We start from the raw sequence: 20,932 nt of genomic DNA, 5'->3' as shown, positions 1-20,932 counted from the left end.
TTTTAGCACATAGCTCGATCTTTTCCTCAGGCCTCGATCAACATTCGTTTGAAGTAAACTAGCAGTACACAGTAACTGCAAGTGACATCTAAACTACATATGGGGCAAGAAAAAAAATATTCCTTTAAGCTTATATAGTGCCTTTCATGCCAGTGAGTCCCTAAGAGCTTGGTAATAAGCCATTAGACAAGGATGCCCCAGTGCTCTAGTACAGAATGTGGTTGTCTGAGTTTAAACACACTTCCAGATCAGAGTATTTCAAACACTGCTCTGCAGTGAATTCTAGATCTGGGGTTCACAAAACTTTTATGCTGTTTTTAACAATGGTTTTATAGTATAGTGTACACTGTACATTTGAGAACAGAAGATCTTCAGCAACTCCATACAACCTATAATTTTTGTATATTTAGAAGTTTTGTGAAATAAATAGGTCTCAATTTGTACTCTCTTGAAAGACTTCTCTGTGCTTTTTCTTCCTAGAAATCTCAGTGAAATGTATGTAAGTGTATAAAAGATTTTAAATTGAAAGTGTCATTCAGATAAATTAATATTTTAGAGACAATATATTCATAGCTCTGTTAATGATGCACTGTTTAAAATAGCTGCCTAAAACCACTTCTACTACTGGAAGCATTCTTTTATATGCTGTATCTAAAACAACTTTTAACTTTGGAAGCTTACCAAAGAACATGACTGTAAGTAATATCTAAGTTCCAAACAGAAACTAATTTCAGCATCAGTTGGCAACCACAATGTCTGAACTGAACAGTAGCTAATATCCTAATCAAACATTGTGTAACCCAATAGCTAAAGTTAAGGCTGCTGAAGATGCAAGTATTCCTCTACTCTGGCTGATCTGGACTAAGCACGAAGACCCTGTGGAATTACTAGATGCCTCTGAAAGACATGATTCACTGAAACAAAAACTAAAGGTAAATTTGAAATGTTAAGCAGTTACTAAAGGAGGAATTCTCATCCTAAACCTCAGATAGCACTGACCACCTACCTTCTCTATACTTTAGCTGATGATAGCATACTAGAATGGACTTAATCAAGCCCACTACATAGAGCAACAGAAAATAAGTTATGTGATGAAGATGCCTCACACAACATGACCATAGCTCTACCAGCTGACTCAAGAATGTTTCTAATAAGATTTATACAAATTTTACATCATTGTTTGGCTCTTATAATTTATTTTGACTTACATATTCAATAAAATTTGTAATTAAAAGTAGGAGAAGAAAAAGAGATGGGGGCTGAAAAATGAACAGAAACTTCAAGAATCAGAGAGAATTTTGTTGAAAATTGAAATGAAGTTTTCCAGTGTCTTGAAGTCTAAATTGTACCAGTTCTCCAAAAAACCCCAGGCTTCAGGCTGTTATTACCGGCCAAAGCACGCCTGAGAGCATGCTTTGGGAGCCTGGTTCTGGCTTTGTAAACGCAGTACAACAGCAGAGCTTTCAAGACAATGCACCTTACAAGTACGACAGCTAATGTTGCCTTTGCTGCCCTGAGCAAAAGTTCACAAGAGTGGAAATAAAAATGATAGCAGGTGGCATCTGATGGCTGAAAATTTCCATCATGTGAATGAAAAACATAATTAAAGTCGCCTAGAGACCAGTCTCAGTACAGTCTGCTCCCAAGCTAGCAGATGTACCAGAATTTAAAAACAATTTATTAAGTAGCAAGATTTGCAGTTAATGTGATTTACACTTGTAAAGGATCATTATGAAAAATGAATTGCTATTGAACATATAGTAATTAAACAAGAATTTTCAGACCTCCTATTGAAATATAATGTGGTCTAGCATTTTTTTTCATTTACTTGGAGTTCTTAAAACTTATTTCCACAAAATAGTATTGATTTCAATTAATATTCCAACATTCTGAGAAGAGTTCAATTCTGAACTGTCTTTAAGAATTTGTTATTTATTTGTTTTTTAATTTATACTGATTTTGATAATTTTATAATAATTGTATGACATTAATGAAGTAATTGTCATCTTACCACATCTCAAAGCTTCTGGGAGTATATTTTATTTTGATTTCAGTCACTTCTGAAATAGCAGATACCCACATAAACAGGCATTTTATCAGAGTGCTTATACTTTCTATTGTAACGTCTCCATTTTACAATTAAGATTTTTAAAATTCCGTATTACAATGAATTAAAACAGTATAATTTCTTCTTTTCAATGGGCGTAAAATCTAGGAAGTCCCTATCAAAACTGCTCATACTAATGTAAGATTCATGTTTTAGCATACTTTCCTCAAACCCTAAAATTTGACATAAGCATAAAAGAGTTGTGCAGAAATACCAACATTTCTCCCACATGGAAAATTCTGCGTTTGGACCAACATTTGATTTTGTTCCCTTTCTTAATCACTGAGCATGATATTGCCATATGCTCTGTGACAACTACTGACAAAAATTCCTCTTGCCTTTCCAAAATATCATTTATTGGTAAGCATAAGAAAAGCGTGTCATTGCACTGGTGGGCCTGAAGATGTGCACAAGGAAAAGCAAGGTACTGCACCACTGCTGCTTCAGAGCTGCTCCCTCACCCATTAGGTGACAACAATAAACTCTCCGACCAGAGTTTAACTAGCTTCCTTTGAGAATAACTCAGGAATAACAGGGAAATATATTGGCAGAGACCAGTAAACCTTGAATCCCAGATTACAGGTTTTGTGTTTAAATCTTTCCAGACTGTAGGACGTGAAGTGAAGGTAAACTGCAGATGATGTTACTGTTGCTGGGTGAAAATGGGAGGCAGTGGAGCTTCTGAATGTAGAATCAAGTTTCCTCAAGCAACATGAGACTGGATTATAAGAAGCAATTCTCAAAAGGTACTGATAACCAATGTAGAATATAAAGAGGTCTGAAGAATTTAGGACTATGAAGAACTAGCTAACATTCTTCTGTTCTTGATTACAATAGAAAATTGGTGACAGTACTGTAACACTTTGACAGATCATTTTCCATCAAAACAGGAAAAATATTCAAGCCCTTCCTTCTACACTCCATGAAGAGTGCCCTCTCTCCTCACCATCGTCTCTATTTCCTTCCCACTCACAATAGCAGGCTTTTTGATAATTCCTTAATTTCTCTGGTGTCTCCAGGTCCCCTCTGATCACCAGTCATTGCGTGTGTTGCTTACCCACTGCACTGTCTCCTTTCACCACTGTATCTATCACCATTTACAAAGGATTTCTATGTTCTGCACAACCATCAAGGGCCTGCAAGCCCTGAGAAGCTCAGCATCAGATGCAGGCAGTAGCCTAAAGTCCACAGAACTTTCCAGAAATTTGTACGGCAATGTGCGTGGATGAAATACCAAATGTTATCTCAAACAGATTTCCCAAGATCATTAAAAGAGTTTACTCAGTAGTGTAAAAAATAAGGCCAATAGAGAAGGATGTGAGCAAACAAGTGATTCAGCTACACTTGTAGTAAGAAACAGCCTGCAGTTTGGGAATAGCCAATTTCAACTGTACTGGTGATTCATGGTTCCACTAATTAGTGATTTTTCCTCTCTACCTTGTAATTGCTAAAATAGATTCAGTCTCCCACACCGCAGAGCAGGTGGAAACATGTTCCATTGCCTTCTGCATTCATCAGGAGCGGTTTAAAAAAGCAAAACTATGGAGCACAATATGAGATCACAGTCATCCACACACAGCAAGCTGTAAGTGAAGTTAATTATACAAACTGAAGTCATTTAGGGAAAAGATAATGCTTTTTGTGTAGCAAATGCAGGTAATAACATTCATTCCTAAAATCTAAGAATCAGATCTTTTCCTGGAATAAACTCTCATTTGAATTATTGTAAATATTATAACAGCTGAAAATTTTCTTCATCATTTTTTACTTTTTGCTGAAACAGCATGGCGGATATACTCTCTACATTTTTCCTAGGAAAGCTCAGCACCAATATTTTCTGAATGATTCCCAAGAGAATTTTTTTTTTTTTTCAGTCAAAGTAGGGTTTGTTTAGCATACGTATGCTATGCGTCCTTGTGATATCTTTCTGTACTTCTCAACACATTTAAAATTCTTTCTTTTTGTTGGTTAGATGGATGTACAGATGGTATCAGTAGACATTATCACTAGGATGAAGATATTTTTTGTACTTCTGAACACAGATAGAGTCAGCTTTCTCACTCCGTGAAAAGAGAGATCTTGAATAATATAATGTCCATCCGTTCATCTTTATAGGTGACACACCACTCTAATTACACTCTCGTAAGTGAAGCAAAATCTATGAGAAAGTAACCTCATGCAGAACTTACTGCAATCAAGCTAAAAATCAATGCACTTATAACCACAGCTATGTATGGTTCTTCCGCTGAAGAACATCTGCCCATTCTATTATCCTAATCATTCAATAATACTTCATCCGACTTAGTCTCTCAGAGTTATGTATCACAAAGCCACAAAGTTGGCTCTGCTGCTTGAAAAACAGATCAGGAGAACAATTATGGCCATTGGGAACATTTACTGAAAGGTTAAACAATTGTAACTAAGAGTGAAGTGTAAAGGATGCCTTATTATAAGTCAGGAATACCTCTGGTCTGTGAACCTTTCCAGGGGAAAGGCATCCAAAAGACTGAAGTGTACTCTCAAATAAGTGACATGAAAGTCTTTATCTAATATGTGTTCATTAAAACTTAGTAAAGCTTTTAAAACTTAATTTCAAGGTCAAGGGAAAATTTACTTTTTCTTTTTAAGTGTAAAGCAAAAGAAAAGAAAGAAACCCAGCCTGATCCCAAACTCTGAAGATTCTCATTGACTTTATTTATCGGTGGGTCAAGCCTTCAACCTGTCCATTGAGTGACAGCTGAAAATAGGTGACACAACATAGGTATGTCATTGCAACCTGGCTGATGTGTCTGTGTATGGATGTTTCACACAGAGTAATTACCCTAAATTTCAGGCCTGCTGACTCAGATGTACATCTTATTTTGAGGGCACAGAACTGTTTTCCTTCATTAAAAAGATTAACTTTGCGCTGTTTGAGGCATAGTCATCGTCTAATCCTGTTATTTCTGGATGTGACTAGAAAAGTAAACATTACATTAAACCCCAGACCAACATAAACAGGGTTGATGCAATAAATTAGATTCTATAATTAAAGCTATGCCGCACAGCTGCTTGCACAGCACAGGTACTTCATTCTATATACCTGAAAATTCAAAGGCAAACTGATTATTTGGTTACCCGTGTGGACTTTAGATTGAACACATACCACCTTCTAACTTGATTATTTCTAGTATCATATTTCCCCAAAAAATTCTTTACAAGACTGACAATGCAGAATCAGAAGAGATTGCCTGTCAGACACTAAAATGGCTCTTGTGCTTTGCTCAAGGAAGATTCTCTTGCCACCTCTTCAAAAAGTGAGTTTGTACTACAAAACCAGGTCTCCATTTTCTCTGTATTTATTAAAGGGTTGACATTTCTAATTCTTTGTCAACCAGATCTTACCACCATCATTCACCATTTGCCTTTCTCACATCACTCCCTGCCTTGTGCAGTCAAAGATGGAAAAGAACAAACACAAAGAAGCAGGTCTGGGCTGAGCAATAGTCAGCATAGCCTTGAAAACGCTCAACTCACAATAGTTAGCAAAGGGGCCACTGAGAGGTGCTTAAAGTTTATTCATCTGCTGCTAACATTTCATGAACAAAGCAGGTACTTCAGGCAGTGAATATTTACCTTCTCTTCCAGAGATTTCTTTGAAAAACACATGGAGGTGGGCAAGGAAGGGAAGGGAGTCTGAGTTTCCTCTGAAGCCAATAGATACTAAATGAAAGAGGTGGTGAGTCTTCCACCTCAGAGTAGCCACATCACTTGCAATGGAGGGTCAGTCTTACCTTGAGCCAGTTTACTATGAGGGGAAGGAGGGACAACAAAAGGGCAGGACAAACTTCTTTCTAACTCTTCACATCTTTACATTTCACCTTATTTCTAGCTATTGAACACTGAACCCTAACTATGTCCTGGAAGGGTATACGTATTTGGTTTGGTCTTGGTATAAATAATGATACCACTCATGGCTGAAGAACTTTTTCAACAGGCAAGAAGGGACACTATTTTCAGAAACTCCACAGTGACCTTGTAGCCTCTGTACTTCTTCAAAAGTGGTAGAGGAGTTTAGGAGCTCAGTTCTCACAGCAAATCAATGGGAATTTTGTGCCTGGCCTACTTTGATGTGCTTGTAAACCCCACCAGGTGCCACACTACATCTTTAGGTACCTAAATATCTTTGAAATCATGTTGTCAGTCACTGATGATGATGGAGTGAGGATTCAGATTCCACTGAGTGCTTTGAAACTTTCAGTGTAAGACATATTTGGGCTGTCTTTTGTCTGGTTTCAGGAGCAGACTCCCTTAACAGCATCACATGGAGACCATGGGAATTGCTCTTCTGCTGTGTTTGCATCTCTACTCTGATGGACTTTTTGCCTTGTCCCTCACTGTTAACACATTTTTATTCTTCTGTTTTTATCTATTTGCAGAGGTATAATTTGATTTTTATTAGATAATCGTATCTGTCTCTTTATGATTTCTAGAAATATCCACTAGAAATGCAGGCTTTTCTATTTTCCATGGAAGACTGAATACTTAGAGGATGACTGCCAGTCACGTGTTCAGCTTACAAAGGCTTATAGAAATAATGCAGAAAGGAATTTCCATTTTTCCAATGAACCTGCAAGACAGTTGTCTCCTGCTGCATTCCTGAACTCTTCACTGAATTCTCTTTTAGCTTATCGTGTGTATCTCTGAGGATACACTTCCATAATGTTCAGGGCTAGAACATACTGCCAGGTTATCTAGTCTGACACTTTGCTGTCAGATTCCTATACTTCAACTAGGCACCTTTTCAGCTGATGTGTATCTTCCATTAGATAAACAATCATCTTTTGCAGACATCAGGGGAAGCAATATTCACCCTATGCAGTAGTAGTTTATCACTCCTAGTGTTAAGAACATGTACCTCATTTTCAGTTTGGATTCAGTTAGCTTCAGCTCCCAGTCTTTCATTCTTGTTAAATTTTTCCTACTAGTTTAAAGGGAGCTATAGTTGCCTGAATCTTTATTTTTTTCTCTACAGGTACTTAGTATCCACAATAACAAAGTTACCTCTTTCTGAAGAGATGAATAGAATACTTTATTACTCTCTCTGAAGAATATCCTTAATTTGTAAATAACTTGAATAACTTTTTTTCTGTTATTTCTCCAATTTGGACATCTTATTGACGTGCAAGTTCCAGTCTCTCCAGTGTCCAGTACACAGGTGATGTGTGGCCATGGTTGGTGTTCCTTGTTGCAGGGTTAGTAATTTCAAGTCTATATGAAAAAATATCAACCTCAACTTGCCATTTACCTTGTCAGTTTTAAAGCTACTTTCCAGATGTAAATATAATGGCACTATAACATGAGGTAGTAGGGAATTGGGCCCTGAGGTTAGAAAGACTATATTTGGGTGTCACAAGAGAATATAACTCTGAGTAATGGGATAAAATTAAGCAATGGAAAATTTAGGCAGACTGGAATGAAATGCTTCTTAACTGTGAGATCTATTAGGTTGTAGAATGAACTGTGGGAATTGATGGAGGCCTAGTTGCTTCAGATATTTAAAGCTAAACTGGATAAAACACTTGAAGATATTCTGTAAGGAATTATCCTGTATTGTCAGAGGGATGAATTAGGTGTCCTAATAGTTCATTTCCATCTCCACTTTCTGTGATTTTGTTGTACAAAGACCCACAAACAGAAAATTGTTATCAAAATCAAGAGATGCCACTAAACGATATCTGTGTCAGAGAAAGAAGAGTGAATAACATCACCTGCTGGTGACTGTGCAGGAATTCTAATCCAGCATTTCTGCAGGTTGGTAAATACAAACGGTGCTGAGGGCTCTGTATGTAGCTTGTGTCTGAAAGCAGAAACCTCTACTAATGGAAAAATGTCAGGAAGCAGCAGGTGAGTTATGAATAGGATCCAGGAGAGGAGGAGTAGGAAAGTAAAAATTAGGATGGGTCTGACACGCATAATAGTGTCACGAGCAAGTTATTAGTCAGGAGTGAATCAGCCTGTAGTACAGGAGATGAAACCTGAAGCTCCAGAGACCCAGCTGGGAAAACTAGAAGTTTTTTATAGGCTTTGGTGTATGGGCATTGATTCATATTATGATATTACCAATTGAAATCATAGTTAAGATGAGACCAGAGCTGGGGTGTTTTCTAAAGGTTGTACAAACAGACAGCAAGCCAAGCCGTGGCCCCTGCAGAAATGTACAAGTGGATGAACAGTCTAGCAGAGAAAGATGTAAAAAGAATATTGATAAGTATTACCCTAGAGAAGGATCACACTGTGATAATGCCCATAACTTGATTTTCCTTTTCTTGTGTGTGTGTGCTTTAATATTATTTGTTCCTGAATTTGCTCTCAACGCATAGCACACTGTGCTCCCCTAATTATTGCTCTTATACCTTCATTTGTCTGCATGAGGAATCACTAGGCAACACATTGCTTATTATTTCTGTTACTTAATTTTTACATTTGTCTCTCCTCTTAATCTCTTTAAACCTAGCTGCAAATAAACACAAGTTGTAGGTTCCTGTACTGGGTCTGGTTGGAATGGAGTTAATTTTCTTCATAGCAACCTGTATGGTGATATGTTTTGTATTTGTGGCTCAAATACTGTTCACACACTAGTGGTTTGGCTATTGCTGAACAGCGCTTGCATAGCATCAAGCCTTTCTCTTTTTCCCACTCTGCCTGCCCCCAACAATGTGAGAAGAGGTAGGGAGGGGACACAGCTGGGACAGATGACTCATATTTGCTAAAGGAATATTTCTTATCATATACTGTTATGGTCAGCAATAAAAACTGGGGGTAGAGGAAGAACAAGAAGAAGGGTGGCCATTGCTGAGACTGTCTGGGAATTGGTCTGCTTGTGGGAGATGGTGAGTGATTGCTATTGTATCGCTGTTTTTTGTTTTGGTTTTTTTTTTTTTTTTTTTCCTTTCTTTCACATATTAAGTTGTCTTTGTCTCAGCTGACAAGTTTTTTTCACTTTTACTCTTCCTGTTCTCTCCCTCATCCCACTGGTGGGTGGGGACTGAGTGAGCAGCTCTGTGGGAGTTTAACTGCTGGCCAGGGTCAACCCACTACATCTTTTTTTCATTAAAAAAAAAAAAAAATCAAAAAACAAAAAAGCAAAGGCAAAGATACAGTCAGACAGGGTTCTATCTCACAAAACTCCTACATGTTGTAGCATCCACTCTGAAGACAGGTCCAGCCAATCCAAAATGTAAAATAACACGTATATGTGCATCCCAGTTCCTCAGCACTGCAGTTTTTACCTTCTCTTCATATTTTGTCTTATAAGCCATAAGAAAATTAATGAATAAATGTGTTTTGTTTTCTGTATGTGACCAGCCACTTTTAAAATACCTTGGTCTCTCTTGGTCTGGCTTTACAACTCCATTTTGCCCTTGTAGGCAGTCTAGACTGAGACAACCTCTACACCTCACTTGCCCTTGCAGATTTGACATCGGGGTTCTTCTGAAAGCACTCATCATACCTCCCAACATCTACCATGAGACATCTATCACATTAGGGAACATGAGATGACATTTGGCAGTGCCCAGGAGGGGCTGCTGAAAGCTGTTAGCACTTCAATTATTTCCTATCTGGAAAGACACTCCTGGGGGTGGGCAGGGCAGAGTTTCAAGCCCTACTCTTGAGACAACAGAGATGTCTTCCTACAAATGTGTGCAAGCACAACCCATTTGCTCATCAGCAAAAATCTGGGATCCACATTTGGATTCCAGATGAAGTATTCAATCCATTGCAGATGGATCAACCCAAAGTATTTCAGGCAGTGTGGTGTGCATCTCCTCTTCTAGATCAGTGGGTGTGCCAAACAAGGTTTTTTCCTAAGTATAAACTTATGTCATAAGGTATATTTTAATTATTTTTTACTTTTCTGGCAGTGCTGGAAGCACTGTCATTCCAAAATGTTTCTTTTGAGAATGGTGCCACATTTGGATGACATTCTAACAACTTTCTAGCCATGAAAGCAATAGGATAAGGAGTGTAGAGAAGTAAGGAATAGATTTATCATTTCAGCAGCAAACTCTTTAAATAGCCACATTTGAAACCAAACAACAAAAAAGCCAGGCATATAGAATGAAAGAAAAAGAGAGTTGGCCACCAGGTGTCAGTAGTTGTTCTCTTATTGTAATGGAAGGCTTAATATCCAGACTGAGAGGGTAATGGTTGAGCCAAGGAAGTCATAAAATTAAACAGATTTTTTGTTGCTGTTCAGACCAGGAATTTTAAAATGATCAGAAGAATTTGTCTTCTTGTCTGTATAGAGCAAAATAACAAACAACACACTGTTGCTGCATAAAATGGCCTTTTCCCTACATTTCCTATTAAATTACAAAAAACTGGCCTTTAAAACAAAGAAAGTACAGTTGATGGAAATGTATTTGTGGTCAAACCATGCAAAAAATCACTGGGACTTGGTAGGTCTTTTTTACTCTTGCTTGATCATCTCCAATCTGTTCGGCTTACCTACTACTATAATATCCCTCCTCTAAAGCATGATTAAACATAGACTTTTCCCCCCAGCTACACGATCTCATTGGATGACAGGGTAGCAAGAATAACCTGGTTCTGTGGTATTCATAAGGTAGCGTTATCAATTTTTACATCTAAGATTAACTTATAGTTTATTTTTTCATAACTGCAGAACAAATTTTCTTGATTGTTACAGTGACATCATTAAAATGTACCTCAGTGTTTGTAACTTTAAACCCTTGGAGAGTTTTCCTGTTCAGGAGGCAAAGATTTACTTTGTTAGCTAGAGACACATTACCACTCCCCTCCTCTGCTAAAACTGCCTGGTGTGAAATATATGACACAGTATCATGCGTCACAGACACATCTTTATCATAGTCATAACTTTATCAATGATCTGGATGAGGGGATCAAGTGCACTCTCAGTAAGTTTGTAGATGACACCAAGTTGGGCAGGAGTTGATCTGCTTGTGGGTAGAAAGGCTCTACAGAGGGATCTGGACAGGCTGAATCAGTGGGCCAAGGCCAACTGTATAAGGTTCAACAAGACTCAGTGCTGGGTCCTGCACTTGGGTCACAACAACTCCATGCAACGCTACAGGCTTGAGGAAGAGTGACTGGAAAGCTCCCTGGTGGAAAAGGACATGGGGGTGTTGGTCAACAGCCAGCAGAATATGAGCCAGAAGTGTGCCCAGGTGGCCAAGAAGGACAAGAGCGTCCTGGCTTTTGTCAGAAACAGTGTGGCCAGCAGGACCAGGGAAGTGATCGTCCCCCTGTACTCAGCACTGGTGAGGCCACACCTCAAATACTGTGTTCAGTTTTGGGCCCCTCTCCACAAGAAAGACACTGAGGTGCTGGAGCATGTCCAAAGAAGAGCAATGAAGCTGGTCAAGGATCTAAAGCACAAGTCCTATGAGGAGCAGCCGAGGGAACTGGAGCTGTTTAGTCTGGAGAAGAGGAGGCTCAGGGGAGACCTATCTACAACTACCTGAAAGGAGGTTGTAGCAAGGTGGGTGTCAGTATTTTCTCCCAATTAACAAGTGATAAGAGGAAACAGCCTCAAGTTGCACCAGGGTAAGTTTAGACTGAATATTAGGAAAAATTTCTTCACCAAAAGGGTTATGAAGCATTGGATCAGGCTGCCCAGGGAAGTGGCTGAATCACTGTCCCTGGAGGTATTTAGAAGTCATGTAGATGTGTCACTTATGGACATGGTTTAGTGGGACTTAGCAGTGTTAGGTTTACGATTGGACTCAATGACTTTAAAGGTCTTTTCCAACCAAAATTATTATATGATAGATGCATCCATGACACTGGGTGTGCAACCACTGCAACCTAGCTCCCTGGTTTAGGTAGGGGCTGTAGTGGTCTTAGTAAGGGCTTGAATGCTTTGTTGGGAGCATGCATGTATCAACACAACAAAACACAAGTCAGATTGTGCTTGCTGATCTAGGATGAGTGCATCTGCACATTTTGACTTGTTTTATCTCTGCTAAGCAGAACTGTTCAGGGAGGTACCTGACTTTGACAGTGTTAGAACATTTGTGACTGAGAGTCAGAGACTGGGGATTCCTGAACACTTATCCAGCTGATCAGGACTTATGTTTTTAAGCAAAACCATTTTCTTCCTGAACTTCATTTGCATTGGTTGGTGTTCCTGGACTTTCATTAGGGAAATAATGAAAGTGTATAAAAGTTTGGGATCTTTAATCCAGCAAACATTCGTCTGGCATTCATAAGATCTATATTATAAGCCATGTGGACAGATAGCCTGGGTTACATGTCTATACCTGAATTTCCCTGTGTGGCAAGTGGAGGAAAAAGCACTGACTACCCTTCTAAAGTGATTCTAAGATTTAATATCAAAAAATGCTGCACAAGATAGAGGTGTTTTTATTACCATTATTATCTGAAATTATGCAGCAATAACAGGAAGGCAAGATCATCAATGACAGCTGAGCAGAGCTTTAGTTAGGAAATGGTGTGATGATCCAGGCTGACATTTTCATTGCTTTATAAGCTCATTTATTACCTATGTTATTTGTTGTGAGAACTAAAACAAAGTGGGAAAGGAGTTTGCAGCAATCAAACTTAAAGACAAAGGCTGCATGTGAACATCATGAATTTTTAGGAAAGCTGATACAAGGAGCAGAGAAGCACCAGACTTGTTGACACTCTGAGAAAAGGACCGTCAGGAAACACTCTGCAAGCAAACCATGAGTACCTGAAAACACCAATCTCTGAATATTCATTTTTCTTCAGGGCTGTGAACCAAAGATTTAGCAGAGAGGGTTCTCTTTCTCAATCAGATTGAAGGCTGGATCCCTCCAAGCCGATGTGTTCCAGCCACCAAGAGCTTTGGGAGAGCCTGGTAAAGGCTTGTCTCTGCTGAGGCTCAGCAAGCCCCTTCGCAGGGATTTGGAGAAGCAGCTTCTTCTTTATCCAGAGTAGCGCTGCATAGATTTTTGTAAAATGTTTTGAAGTGTGACAGTGCCAGACCCTTGTGTCTGACAATTATGTTTGTTTAAGCAAGACCTCTGAGTTTGTAACAATGGAATTATCTATTTTTCAGGACAATTAACACAATGTTTTTGTACGAGCTGAAGGTCAGAGGATTAATGTGGTTTTATCTGCAATGCATTTTTAAAAGCTAATTAAGAATCATTCAGTTCACTCTGTACTAAAGACTGGGAACATTTCACATTAGATGACTCTTGCTCCTCTGCAGCAGCAGAAATAGAGAGAGAGGAATGGAGGAAGAGAGGAACAGAGAAAGGGTGAGCTGGCATGCAAATAAACAAATACATCACAGGATGCAGTTAATGGAGAGCAATAAAATACTCCATTCTGGTTACACTAGAGATAAAATTGTCTTCTGGACAAAGACCTAATCTAAAACGTTAATCAGCAAAAATGTTCAGTATTTGTAATCACAAACATTCCTTGTTAGAGGAAGAGATGGATAGGAATAGAGGGAAGTGTTTGCTCTCAGAGCATTGTTTTAGAGATGTTTTTATCGCCTAGTTCTTAGTGAGCACCTCCTGCTCTCTCTCTCTCTCTTGTGCCTGACAGCCTGTACACACCACCATTCCTCTTTGGGATAAGTCTGGTTAACGGGCCTCCTGTCAGAGGTGAGTCTTCTGGGAGGAGGTATGTGAAGGTGAGGAGCAGAGGTGGGACCAGGGTGCCGGGATGGGGAGGGGTGCAGGTGGTGAGGAGGAGGCAGCATTCCCCGCGCGCACCTCGGCTTCAGGGATTGTAAAGGTTGGGGGAAGAAAAATGAGGCACAAAATCAGGGGCATCCAGAGGTAACATGAGGATTTGAAAGTCAGGGTGAAGAGTTTATTTTTAATGCAGTGGCCTCTGCCTACCCTTTTAATGGGAAAAGGTAAGAAAATTGGAAGCTGTTCCTACAGTCTTGCTTTTGGATGCTTATCTATGCTGCTGATTGAAGCGCTCTGAGGTTCATTTGCTGTGTCTGCCCAAAGCATGTAAATACTATCAGGCATTGAGGTGACTCATTTCAAAACTGGACTATGCACTACTATTCTGTTGATCAAATGTGGCAATTATTTCAGGCTTAAAACCTTTTAGGGATAACAATAGGTACTGCCAATCAAAGCTAGAAAGTACACACGTATTCAAAGAGCAGACTGAATGAGGAATAACAGCAACATGTGTAGCTAGAATATATTATGGATTACCATCCTCTTACACAAAGGCTAGTAAACTCTTCAAAATGCAGTAACCTACAGAGCTAATAAAAGGGACAGATATGTGTGGATGTCTCGGTTTGTCTAATTTGTGTCTTTCCAGCATTGGTAGGATGACTCACTGGATTTAGCAACAGCTTGTGAAGATGAACATATTAATAACTTTATGCTGCAGCTCTGCCATAAAATGTAATCTTTTACAATTCTGTATTCTCAAGTGAAATACAAGCTTAGAACCAGAATAAAATTAGAGAAGATATTTGAATTGTCAGCTTATTTTCTTTTAAAATCTGTGTTTCTACATTTAAAAATGCAACTTAACTTGGAAAAGAGTATTCCCTTTCATCCCCATTCTTTCCCTAGTGTGCCACTCCTTACTATAAAAGACTACTGTATTTAAATACAAGGTTGCCAGAATAGTATTCCAAGGTATTCTGTGTGATTCTGTTTATTTTTATATTGCACCAAACATAAATTAACATTTTTCTTCCCATCCATAAACACTTGAATAGGAAACCTTAGATAGGCCATGTACAACTCAATGACAAAGAAACCAGTTGCATATTGAAATTTGCATATGTAATTCACAGTGTTAGCAAACAATGGGTTATATATCCTCTCAGTTTTTGATAAAATTCAACAGACTTCAATGATTAGATAACAGAGCACAAGGTTTGCTTTGAGGACATAGTAACTATAGCCCTGAATCTTTCAGTCCTCTAAACCTTTCTCCATGGTCTTAGGCGCTACTGTAGTCTACAGAAAGGTTCATCTGTGTACTTGATAGCTTGCAGAAGGTTATAGAGAAAGTGTCTGACAATGTAGTAAGTAGAATCAGTGTTTCTAGGTATCAAGATAATGACAATACCACTAGACCGACCATTTTGTTTCTCCTTGATTTTAATCAGACTTGATTTTAATGAGACAGTTTCACAGACTTTGTCACTTACTGGAAATATGTTTACATTTGTGCATTAAACAGAGTTGCAAATCTACTGAAATAATAGGAAAGAAAAATTACAACAATTTCAGTGTAGAAAGGACCCAAATGTTAATTTCTAGTCTTATTGAACAATTTATCTTTTTATAATAAATAGCATGAAACACGATTGATTAGGCTCAGGTCATTCACTATCTTTATTTTTAACTTTTGAAACAAGTATTTCCTGGGCATGGATAAAGCCTCAGAAAGATAACTATCTATTTTCTACCACAGTAAGTGTTTTGATATGTTGATATTTCTATTTATTACTTAAAATTATCTGAAATTTTAAAATAATTCATGCAAAAACCTATACGCTCCATTTAGTCTTTCCATGCTATTCACCTGTTGAAACTACTTATGACCTTGATTGGTTTAGTGTATAAGAGAAAGCAGTGTTTCTAATGTTTTTGTGAAAATCCCAAGTTCACACAATTGAAAATTACATGCATTATATATACACATGCATATATGCATATATATATAGAAAATATCTGTAAGAGACTTTATATATATATAATATAATGGAAACACACTACACACATATGTGTGTATATACATATATATATATATATATAAATATACTGTGAGTTATCTCTCTCTCTCTCCTTATATATACTTCCAGATTGAATTCTTAAGTGATAATGAATTACATATACTCCTATCTCAAATGCTTAAAACCTGAAAGTTCTTACATGAAATAGCCAGATATTTACTGCAGAGAAAGACAGACTTCAAATTCTTACCTTCTTTTTTAATTTCAGGGACAGCTGTCTTCTCATGAGCTTTCTCCTTTTTTCCTTCTTTTTCTAAGATTTAATTAAAGAAAGTAATTTGATATGCTAGAACTCTGAATCATACACTCAAATATGCAGTCAGCCGAGTCCTGGTGGGCACATGCTGAAAAAAATGTGACTTATTTGGGAGTTTAGTTCAGATTATTCCCTTATAGCACTTGCACCCAACTAGCCACAGAGCAATCAGCAGAAAATGAAAATTAATCAGTATGCATCAACTATGGATGATTTGGACCCTTAATAATTCATCAAAGGCTAGGCGACAATCAGTGCATGAATGTAGTACCTTTTAGCTTAAGCTCCAATAGCAATGAGATCATTAAAAAATGATGAATGACATAAATATTTTCCAATGAAATCAAGACCTTGGTGGATTTTAGATGCTTCTTGGGAATGAATGAACCAAAATATTATTTGGATGGATATTCAAGGCTTTGCAGTTTGGTCACTGCAAGTTTTGGTTGTGATTCTATAAAATAAATAAATCAATCTACCCCATCTTCAGAAAGTGGAGTACCACAAACCAAGTGATATCTTCAAAGAGTTTTGTGCTTGGCAGTAGCACTATGTCCTACAATATATAGGGACTCCATTAAATTGCTTAATAAGAATATATGACCACCAAACAGGACTTTTTGTCAGAAAAAGAGTTTAAAAAATATGGGACGCTGAACATACCAGACATCAGGTACTGAAGAAGTGGTAACATGCAAATAGTGACTAACCAACTAAGAGAAGGACAATACAGAGCCAGAAGCATAGTCTTAACCTAAGAAAATACAATATGATTTGAGCTAGGAGTGAGACTAAAAGCTGAATGAGGCCAATAAAAAACATTTCCAAGCCATACCTTTCTTTTTAGTTTCAGTCATAGCCTTCTTTACATCAGTCTTTTTCTTTGCCTCTTTTCTCTCTGCAAAAGAAAATAGAAGTTCGGCTGACTACTTTTACATAGATATATATATACACACACACATACATATGTATGTACATATATATATATTTGGGATGAGAATCCTTGACTAACTGCAATACGTTCTAAATTTGGTAAGATGGTCACTTTCTGAGTTTACTATCAGCAGCTCAGAAATACAGCTTAATACTCAGACAGTGAATGTGGCACAAAGGATAGAACTGGAACCAGTACATACACCAGATAATAACTTAAGTAAGTACTAATTCAAGAAATTATGCCCATTAACCTGATGTAACTGACAGTTTATTGTGGTGATTCAGTAGCCACGTACCTGTTCTGCTTCTTTTATAAAAACTGACTGAATGGCAACAAAACTTGCAAATGGTACTTAGGAATAAGTGCAGAATGCCATGAAAACCCTGCATATATAATATATCTTTATAACACTTTTCATGAATTAAACCTGTGAAACTGTCATTAGAGAACGTTTGTTATTCATGAAGAACTGCAGTTAAAGCATCAACTACAAAAGAACATGACTTGTTCTTTTAAAAACATCTTCCTCTTTTATCAATTAATTGGACAACAGTAGAAATAAGGCTAATGTTTTGGGGTTTTCTGGGTTTTTGGGTTTGAGTTTTTTTTTTTTTTTTTTTTTTTTTTTTTTTTAATACAAAAAGCTACAGCAATTTAATTAATTATTCCATGAATGTTATTAATTAGAAAATTGAGAGTTCAGTAGAGGAAAGGAGGAAGCTATAATTCTTATTTTTCCTCTGGGATATTAATCCCCATTTTGATGGAGAAGAATACAAGAGTATAAGAATAGCTAACCTAAATGCTTTTTTTAACTGATCATCCACAAAAAGCCAAATTCGTTACCTCCAGTTTGTGCTTCATGGCTTTGGGTGTTGATGTATTTAGTGGAACTACAGTTTTCTTTTTGTGATGTTTTACTGTTATGAATGTGGATAAGAAACCAGGTTTTATTACCATACAAAACAGCACAAACACAGGACAATAAGCCTTTAAGCAAGAATCTTTTCTTTACCTTAAAAATATTTATGGTATAGGAATATTTTCTGAAGCCAGTAGATCCAAGAGGCAAATATGCTATTATCCCTTGCATAAATTAACATGAAGATAAAGGAAAAATGAAGTAACGTTCACTTCTCTAGGTACCACAATAGACTTTTCTTCCGCATGAAAAAATATATACAAACAGGGAATGAAAAAAATTAATTGAAATGCTGCACAGCATGCTTCCTAAACCAAAACAAAAGATGTGTATGTTTGATAGAAAAAATGCTATTTTCATAGAGTATATTAATCCCACAGTCTGTCCATGGTGGTTTCATAAATAAAGTTATTTTGCCTATCATGTAGACAATGTATTTACCAATACTCAGGGTCTCCCCAAACCATACTTCTACTGATTTTCTGACAACAGTACTTAACATTAAGCATCATCTTGACATGTTCCGGTTCTTTCTTGTTTTAAGCAGATCTGTTCAATGCATTTCCCTTGTTATTGTCTTGACAAAATGAAGCAGAAAATCCTCGCATGTTTTACAGAATGTTTCACCCAGTGTCTTGTGTGCTTAATTCTCCCTGCTGAAACTCTGAGTATACTGGACTTAAAGCTACAAATTCCTTTGTGTAGTTAGCGTGCTTTATAGTACTCAGTTTTCTTAAGCACATATCGAGCATCAGAGTAGTGCTGATCCTCTACATGCTTGTTTGGAGCTTCATTTTCTTTTATATATTTTAGTATTCTGTTATTGTCTATCTCTTGAGTTTCCAGGAGTCTCTCTCTGACACGCTGTTCCAGAGACTCATGCTAGGGACCGTGGCTGTCTCCTCAAAATAGAAGACTCTTCAGCCTCAAATTGCACACAAGCTGTTCCACAGCTCCACTTTCCTGTGCCACTGAAATATACAACTCTTCTAATTTCTCAAATGTGGTTTGTTTGCTTACTCTGCCCAATTTAACTGAAACTGTTAAGTACCTCTAGTCTATCAGTTACTGTCAGAAAAAAGCTTCCTTCTAACTGTCTTCCACTAGCCTTTACTCCGAGTAACTAGAGACTGAAATGCTGCTGGTACTACTGTGATTTCCATTTCTTCCTGAGTGTCTCAGTTCTAGTGGAGCTGTTAACAACACTTCCTTATACTTCTGCTGTTAGGTGTTGCACAGGAATAATTTGTAAGCCCAAGGTCCTTACAACCAACAAGATTATCTTTAATCAGAGACTATTTCTGCTTTTGCATTTTTAGCACTTTGCATGCTTCTGTGGCCCAGCTAAGCCACGTGAAATCTGCTCCAAGTTTCATGACAATGTTCAGAGCCGTATGTGTCTTGAGATCCATGAGCTGAGACATGGAGATCTGAGAAGTGAAGCTTTGTATAGAGGATGTACAGAAAGTATCAGGAATTTTTACTGCAAATAACCTAAAGCACAAGGAGACTACACCCCTAGCTGCAGTTTTTATTGCTAAATCATTTACCAATTAATCACACTGTTGTGATTTTCTTCCATCAAAATCTCAAGCTGCAATATTCAGAGTGTCCAGGGAGCATAGAGACATCTATATTTGCTACAACATTTCTAGAGGATGATTACATAGAGGTATTAAAGTCCTGTGGACCCCATTTCCCACTAGTGATGCCCAATGTAAGATATGCACTCTTGGTCAAGTCTGAGAGGAACAGTCACAGGGTTTCCATTCACATCTCAGCTTCATCTAGCCCCATTGATGTCCCTCACAGCTACTGCTGACAAAAGTTTAAATAAATGAGAATGAAGGACTTGGTAAATGGATATTATGGAAAGAGCTATTTCTGATTTAAGAAAGCAATCCCATTTGTTGAATAAATTAATTTCCTCTCAATTTGAGCAGCTCACTTTTAGATTGTTGCATATTAAGTAATATTAACACCAACAAAAAATGTCATTTCTGAAGCAGTAAATGCAGTGGGTTTTCTCCAACTATGTACACAGACAAAGAAAAAAATTAAATAGGAACTTATATAGGTCTTTTGCACTGTACCCTATGAACCCCATCTTTTAATTGAAAGTACTGATTTTTTTAGCTAGGAACAGTAACAAGACTACAAATGTCCATGGATCAGCTGCATAAAGAAGGATCATAGTATGTATGAACAGTGGGTTACACAAGGAAAAACAAGGTAGTTTTGATGATTCAGTGTTGACTACAATATGGAATTCAAGTGCAATTGACTACTGAAAAATCTATCGATATTGTTACTTTTCCTTAATAATGTAATTAATGCTATATTTTCACCAGGAATACTAGTACTGGACCGCATTTTATGTACAGGTTGTAAGAATTATGTGTACAAAAAGACCTCACCTTCAAAAGCATGCAATGCTTTCACAAGAATGAAATAAGGATATATGTACATAGCAGAGTACAAGATGACAGAATCATTCAGCAAGACATGCAATGACTTTGCATTTAGTCAAGTTTTTCTGTAGACTCTATGCAGAAGTGGAGCTTTATGGAGTACAAAGAGGAATCCAGGGAGCATGAAAAGTGTGAATTAAAGCAGTGATGTGTTACTGAATGCGAAATTCAGGTAAAATTTTTTTCCTGGGGGAAAAAAAAAGAAGCAGCATATAATGGTTTTCTTGGGAAGAGACTGGAGCAAAGAGAACAGCCCTAAAGCAAATAAACATCTGAGATGGAACTATTTATTTCTGAATAATGGGCGAGGGACTGAGGATACTTGTGGAAATGCAAGTAAGATTCAACAGAGACCAAGAAAAAGGCGTTTCAATCTGAATTGCCTTTACCAGCTTTGACAATGTCTTTGTGTTATTCTCATGGGATGTCAACTAATTATTGGACAATGGGGGGGAGGGGAGATAACAGAAATATGCTAACAATGCAACACTT

General features: G+C 37.6%; 1 protein-coding gene across 1 annotated transcript in view; it reads right to left on the bottom strand.

Annotated features, from left to right (window-relative positions):
- TRDN (triadin) overlaps positions 1-20,932 on the bottom strand; it is a 236,943-nt gene that overhangs the window by 98,903 nt on the left and 117,108 nt on the right. Inside the window, 3 exon segments of the mRNA XM_042796218.1 lie at positions 107-160; positions 16,045-16,107; positions 16,946-17,008. Of these exon segments, the coding sequence (XP_042652152.1) occupies positions 107-160; positions 16,045-16,107; positions 16,946-17,008 (180 nt within the window).

The sequence above is a fragment of the Tyto alba genome, unplaced genomic scaffold (assembly GCF_018691265.1).
Source record: "Tyto alba isolate M040663 unplaced genomic scaffold, T.alba_DEE_v4.0 Super-Scaffold_22, whole genome shotgun sequence".
NCBI lineage: Eukaryota > Metazoa > Chordata > Aves > Strigiformes > Tytonidae > Tyto > Tyto alba.
The sequence above is the reverse complement of the archived record's forward strand: the minus strand, read 5'-3'. Positions and strand labels throughout refer to the sequence as shown.